Source organism: Suricata suricatta, chromosome 15 (genome assembly GCF_006229205.1).
Source record: "Suricata suricatta isolate VVHF042 chromosome 15, meerkat_22Aug2017_6uvM2_HiC, whole genome shotgun sequence".
Classification (NCBI taxonomy): domain Eukaryota; kingdom Metazoa; phylum Chordata; class Mammalia; order Carnivora; family Herpestidae; genus Suricata; species Suricata suricatta.
The window spans coordinates 26,089,901-26,097,079 of NC_043714.1; the positions used below are offsets into that span (position 1 = coordinate 26,089,901).

General features: G+C 34.9%; 1 protein-coding gene across 3 annotated transcripts in view; it reads right to left on the reverse strand.

The window, feature by feature from the left end:
• Positions 1-761: 761 nt before the first annotated feature.
• IL7 (interleukin 7) overlaps positions 762-7,179 on the reverse strand; it is a 55,845-nt gene continuing 49,427 nt past the window's right edge. For 2 of the 3 annotated variants that reach the window (XM_029923661.1, XM_029923660.1), the window contains one exon: positions 762-2,714. In XM_029923661.1, the coding sequence (XP_029779521.1) occupies positions 2,595-2,714 (120 nt within the window). In that variant the 3' untranslated portion in view covers positions 762-2,594. Of the gene's footprint in view, positions 2,715-3,513; positions 3,571-7,179 lie in introns of all 3 variants that reach the window. The other variant, XM_029923662.1, reaches the window with a different exon arrangement.

Here is a 7,179-nt window from a genome sequence, read left to right on the forward strand (position 1 = left end):
TTTGAGCAGGATATGTAGTTTTAGTGGACGTGTCTTAATCCTGGAAGGAGTATTTCCTTCAACAGATTCCTTGAGAGCCTATTCTAAAAGATTTTTAATTGAGTCCCTTTGTATAATGCAATATTCCCCAAAGTGCATTTAGGTAATGGTTTTTACATAAAAGTAGTACTCTCTAGTCAAATTTTGGAAATGTTGTTTATTTAGTACTAAACTTTAAAAAAAGCTATATGTGTTTATACAATCTTTAATATACTTGTATACAAATTGTAAGTCTCTGAAAAAAAATGTATCTGTCTCCAGAACTCTGAACCCTCCCTCTTTCTCTTTTTCCTTTTTATATTTCTTCTCCTCCTCCTCTTCATCTTTCTTCATCTTCTGTATCGTCATCATCATCTTTTTCTACTGTAGCATTGATGAGGATTAGGTTTTCTTGGGACAAACTTTAGAAAATGCTGCTTTAAAGCATTTTATACATACATATTTGAAAGAATATGTTCACTGGGATAAAACAAGTCTCTAGTTAATAAAAATGAAAATATAATATCCAACTTAATTATTAACTAGCCTGTCGTATCTCTACTTACCTTTATAGTGGGTAGGAATCAAGGTAAATACAACTATAAATGTCTGGTGGGTTTTTTTTTCTTCAAGCAATTGATACACAGCATATACACTGAATACTGTTTTGAGTGTGAATTTTCTCTAAAATTCAAATGTATCATAAACAAATGAAAATCAAGGAAGAACATTTTAATAACTTATTGCAAGCATTTAAAAATATTGTTCTTTATTTTGCCATAATCTCAGAATTCTTTTCAACACTTGTTAGGGATATTTTAGACAGGCTTCAAGGAACACTTTCAAGGACAGTTTGAAGAGTTTACCTTTAGAACTTAAAATTCCCTCATTTCTACAGCTGATGGTTTACTGGCAGTACCAGTTCATCAGGGTGAAGCTGTACCACACAGCTGACCGTGTTTTATGGTGGAAGGAAGCATAGCTTACTTGGAAAAGTCCACCTGAAGAAAGAGCTTCCTTTCTCTTTGCTCCTAAAATTGTTAGCTCCCCTTTCTGGAGTTGATCATGAAAACTAAACAGAAAACATACTTGATTCAAAGCCATATTAATGGAGCAGTTGGTGAATTCTGTACAACTGTCTGTACAGTTCGGCACAGCTGTCCACACCAGTGAGGGTGAGACGCCATCGGATTTAGGGAGAGTGAGAAAGAGAGGCAGGGGCATGAACCTGAACTGAGGGGAAGCTCTTACCACCACACACTGGCACCAGCGCGTCAACTGAAGCTCAGGTAAAGCCAGTAGGCACTTTCCCAGCTGGTAATGAAAGCATGAAAGAGCAGGAAGGATGTGAGTTAAGCAAACTGGTGGCTGTTGAAGGACTCGGGCCTGTCTAGACTAGGGTTTTCATTTCCCTTTATAAGTAAGCGAGACTATTGGCAGACTTTTCTAAACTGGATGTGGTATATACAGAAGTTTCTTTTAAGAGACTAAAATTTAACATAGAAAGTAAACTTCCTGTTTTTATGTCGTCTTGGGGTCCTGGTTTCATGTACATTTTGAGTTACAAGGTATTAAAAGTCACATATTCAATGACAGTGAGGGATCAAACAGTGGTACAGTATTAAAATCTTGTCTTAGAAATTCATTAAGTGAATCGGACAGTGTTATTACATAGGCCATTTATTATCAAAGGAGAAATGTTGCCCAAACTAAGCAATTTGTAATACTGTATGAAAATATGTTTTATATAATACAGATATAGTGTCAAAATTAAATACACACATTTCATTAATTAAAAGGTCAACATATATTATTCTGTTAAAAATATACTTCACACATTGCGAACTTATTTAGATAAATTTTGTCACACGTAAATGATGAAAGTAACTCAGTGTTATGGTTTAGCATCCTTATAACAGGTGACTTTCTATTTTGTGAAATTATTCTTTATGGTCATCTTAAAACATTGGCTATACCATCTAGTGAAGGCACTGTGTTATACATTTGTGTGTAATTACATGTCTTAATCCCTCTCTCATGTCTCTTGTACTCCATACTGCTACTTCTTTAAGGCATTTGACTCCTCCTCTCATGGACATTACCCACAGCTCACTGTTAATGCTGAAACATTTCCAGCACAGAGACAATTTCCACTCTCATTATACTATGCTGATGCATAAAATTATTTTGATAATAAAGCAGTGTTAATTTTTAATCCTTGCAACCTTTATATACTTCACAGATTTGTTTTCTTCTGAAGTTTTAAAACAGGTTTAAAAAGTATTATTGCAACTAGTAGTTTACATGAATTATCTTACAAAAATCACAGAATTAATACTGATCGATTATGTCCAAAAATATATAAAATGTTTGTTGATTGCAGCATTTGGTTTCCACTGTTTAAGTCCATTTAGTTCTAGTTCTATGATATGAATTTCTCAACTGCTGTAATCCACTTTTACCAGGAGGCATTCTGTAACTTCTAGGGTATTCTATCCCCAAAATTGTATGAGCAGATAGCTTCTTGGAAGATACAAATAAAGTTCATATGTCTTTATATTGCCACTGCATATTTTTCAGTGTTCTTTAGAGCCCCTCAAAATTTTATTCCAACAAGTTTTTATTTTTTGTAGTAGTATCCCTAGGAAACACAAGCTCTTCTGTTTTCTCTGTTCCTTTAAAGATTTGCTGTCTTCCTAGAAAAATAAATTAAAAAGTTTTAAATTTACATTTAAAAAATACACATTTTAAAATATTCAATTTTCAATTTCCATCTTGTTAAATTATGCTGAAAGTTTGGTGTAATTGAAAAGGGGGAATCTTGAATGATATTTTGTAAACTATGATTTTTAACTATACTTGTGATAATCGATGTGTAGGATATTCAAGATTGTCGTGGTTTAAAATTTAGAATTAAAGAGTTATATCAGGTGGCTGCCATTTTTACCACTGCAACAGTGTACAAGCTATTGAAAGTCACTTACATGGAAAAGATATTTGTAGATTACTGAATTGACTTGTTTAATACAGAAAAAAATATTTTTTTGTGGAAGGAAGAATTAACACTGAAAATATTCAGGGTATTTTGGCAAAGATGATGGATAATGATCTACCTGATTGAGCTTGTGCGCTAAGGTCCACCCTGAAAATCTGGTCTTCACTAGAGTATAGAAGACATGTGCCTCAAAAACTAGATTTCAAGGGTGACTGGGTGGCTCAGTCAGATAGGCAGCCAACTTTGGCTCCAGTCATAATATCGAGGTTCGTGAGTTTGAGCCCTGCGTCGGGCTCTGTGCTGACAGCTCGGAGCCTGGAGCCTGCTTTGAATTCTGTGTCTCCCTCTCTGTCCCTGCCCCCTCCCTGCTCACTGCTCGCACTCTGTCTCTCTCTCAAAAATAAACAAACATTAAAAACAAACTAGTTTTCAGTCCCTGATGAAACTCTTAAAAAGGGCTACTCTACAATCTACAGAAAGTGGAGAAAGAAATACCTCACATGGAATAGACATAAGGAAGCGGCTCTGCATACATTCGATCACATTCCAGTCAATCCCTGGAAAGGGGATTCATAGAGGGCAGGGTAATTCAACATTTAGAATACAGCCAATTATTGAATGTTTTCTAGGTCACATATTGTGTTCCATACTTTGCACATACAGCATTTCACTTTATCTATTAATGACTCTATGAAATTGATGATTTTGCCTCGATTCACAGATGAGGGAACTGAGCAGCAGGAGGATAAATAAGCTGCCACACTCATGTAAGTACAATACCTGTGATTTGAGCTCATCCGTCCTATTTTTAGTTTAGCCACAAATTGGGATCTCTCTTTGTTATATATTTAGTAACACTAACACATAGCCTTTGAATGACACACTTAAAAGATTACTCAGATTTGAAAGAAAAATATGAAGGAGAATTTTTCACTCATAATATTGAGGGTCTAGAACATCTTTAAAAAGTACGAATTGAAGGTCATATGACTAAGCAGTTTTGAAATGCTTATATGTGAAAATTTAAATGGTGTTTCCTAGGACACCAAGCTTGAACATTCATTAAAAAGACAAATGCAACAAACTATGATTTTACCTCTGTAATCCTGGGAACACAGATGTTATCTCCCTTGTCTAAACTTTGTTTCCAAATTTTCTTAGCCAGAGGCCATCAATATATTTATATTGCTTGTGTTCATTTCTGAGTCTTCATTTCAGCTGGAATTCCTATGATTTCCTGAGTCCCAGAGTATGCAACTCACCCTGCTTCTCTAGGAGAAATAAGGGATTTCCATGCCCCCTTATATCTAATGGTGGAATACCATTATAATAGTAACAGAAATGTGAAATAACGGAAATAATTGCTCTGAATCAACTGTCTTCATTTTCCATGGAAGCTTTTATTTAAATTCCAGTATTGTTAATATACCGTGTTAAATTAGTTTCAGATGTACAATATAGTGATTCAACACTTCCACGCATCACTATGGGCTCATCACAAGTGCACTTCTTAATCCCCATCCTCGCACCCCTCTCCTCTCTGGTAACCATCAGTTTCTTCTCTATAGGTGAGTGTTTCTTGGTTTGCCACTTTCTCTTTTTTTCCCCTGATGCACATTTTTGTTTGGTTTCTTAAATTCCACATCTGAATGAAACTATAAAAACATAAAATATTTGTCTTTCACTGACTTATTTGGCTTAGCATTATACTTTCAAGCTCCATCAATGTCCTTGCAAATGGCAAAATTTCATTCTTTTTGATGGCTGAGTAATATTCCATCACACACATGTGTATACACACACACACACACACACACACACAATATTCTTAATTCATTCAATCTATTCTTCAGTCAATGGACATTTGGGGTCTTTACATAATTTGGCAATTGTTGATAATGCTCCTATAAATATTGACATGCAGGTATCCCTTTGAATTAGCATGTTTGAATCCTTTGGGTAAATACCCAGTAGTGCAATTGCTAGATCATAAGATAGTTCTAATAGTAACTTTTTGAGGAACCTCCATACTGTTTTCCAGATTGGCTGCACACCCATCAATGGTATAAGAGGCTTCCTCTGCCTCCACATTCTTGCCACCACCTGTTGTTTCCTGAATTGTTAATTTTAGCCATTCTGACACGTGTGAGGTGGTAGCTCATTGAGGTTTTGACTTCTAGCTTCCTGATGATGACTGCTGTTGAATATCTCTTTGTGTGTCTGCTAGCCATCGGTAAGTCTTCTTTGGAGAAATACCTGTTCATGTCTTCTGCCCATTTTTTAACTGCATTATTTTTTGGAGTGTTGAGTTTGCTAAGTTCTTTATAGATTTTGGATACTAGTCCTTTATCTGATATGTCATTTGCAAATATCTTCTCTCATTCCCATACAACTTTTAGAATTGTTTGTTCTAGCTCTATGAAAAATGCTGGTGGCATTTTGATAAGGACTGCACTGAATGTGCAGATTGCTTTGGGTAATATAGACATTTCAACAATATTTGCTCTTCCAATCCATGAGCATGAAATATTTTTTTCATTTATTTGTGTGTTCTTCAATTTCTTTCAAAAATGTTCTGTAGTTTTCAGACTACAGATCTTTTGCCTCTTTGGTTAGGTTTATTCCTAGATATCTTATGGTTTGGTGCAGTTGTAAATGGGATCGATTTCTTAATTTCACCTTCTGCTTCATTATTGGTATATAGAAATGAAATAGTTCTGTATATTGATTTTATATCTTGCAACTTTGTTGAATTTGTGTATCAGTTCCAGCAATTTTGGGGTGGAATCCTTACGGCTTTCTACAGAGGCTTACCGTGTCATCTGCAAAGACTGAATGTTTGATTTTTTTCCTTGCAGATTTCAATGCCTTTTATTTCTTTTTGTTGTCCAACTGCTGAGGCTAGGACTTCCAGTACTATATTAAACAACAGTGGTGAGAGTGGACATCCCCATCATGCTCCTGACCTTAGAGGAAAATCTCTCAGTTTTTCCCCCACTGAGGATGATATTAGCTGTGGGACTTTCATATATGGCCGTTAGGCTGCTAAGGTATGTTCCTCCTATCCCTACTTTCCAGAATGTTTTTATCAAGAAAGGATGCTATATTTTGTCAAATACTTTTCCTGCATCTATTGAGAGGGTAATATGGTTTTTATCCTTCCTTTTATTAATGTAGTGTATCATGTTGCTTTGTGGATATTGAACCACCCCTGCAGCCCAGGAATAAATCCCACTTGATTATGGTGAATAATTCTTTTTTTGATACTATTGGATTTGATTTGCTAGTATCTTGTTGATAATTTTTGCATCCATGTGCATCAGGGATATTGGATTGTAATTTTCCTTTTTTAGTTGGATCTCTGTCTTGTTTTGGAATCAAAGTAATGCTGGCCTAATAAAATTAGTTTGGAAGTTTTCCTTCTATTTCTATTTTCTGGAACAATCTCAGAAGAATGAGTATTAACTCTTCTTTAAATGTTTGGTAGAATTCCCCTAGGAAGTCATCTAGCCTGCACTCTTATTGTTGGGAGATTTTTGATTACTAATTCAATTTCTTCACTGTTTATGGGTCTGTTATAATTTCCTATTTCTTCCTGATTCAGTTTTGGTGGTTTATATGTTTTTAGGAATTTATTCATTTCTTCCAGATTGTCCAATTTGTTGGCATATAATTGCTCACAATATTCTCTTGCAATTGTTTGTATTTCTGCACTATTGGTTGTGATCTCTCCTCTTTAATTTATGATTTTATTTATTTGAGTCCTTTCCCATTTCTTTTCATAAGGTTGGCAAGGGGTTTATCAATTTTGTTCACTCTTTAAATGATCCAACTCTGTTTCATTGATCTATTCCTTTTTAAAATTTCTATATCATTTATTTCTGTTCTAATTATTTTATTTCCCTTCTTACACTAGGTTTGAGCTTTATTTGCTGCTCTTTATCCAGCTCCTTTAGGTGTAAGGTTAGGTTGTGTATGTGAGACTTTTCTTACAGGAGGAGGTCTTAAGGAGACCTGTATTGCCACATACTTTGCTCTTACACTGCCTTTGCTACATCCCAAAGGTTTTGGACTGTTGTGTTTGCATTTTCATTTGCTTCTGTGTATTTTTTTATTTCTTTAATTTCCTGGTTAATCCAATCATTCTTCAGTAAGATATTCTGTAA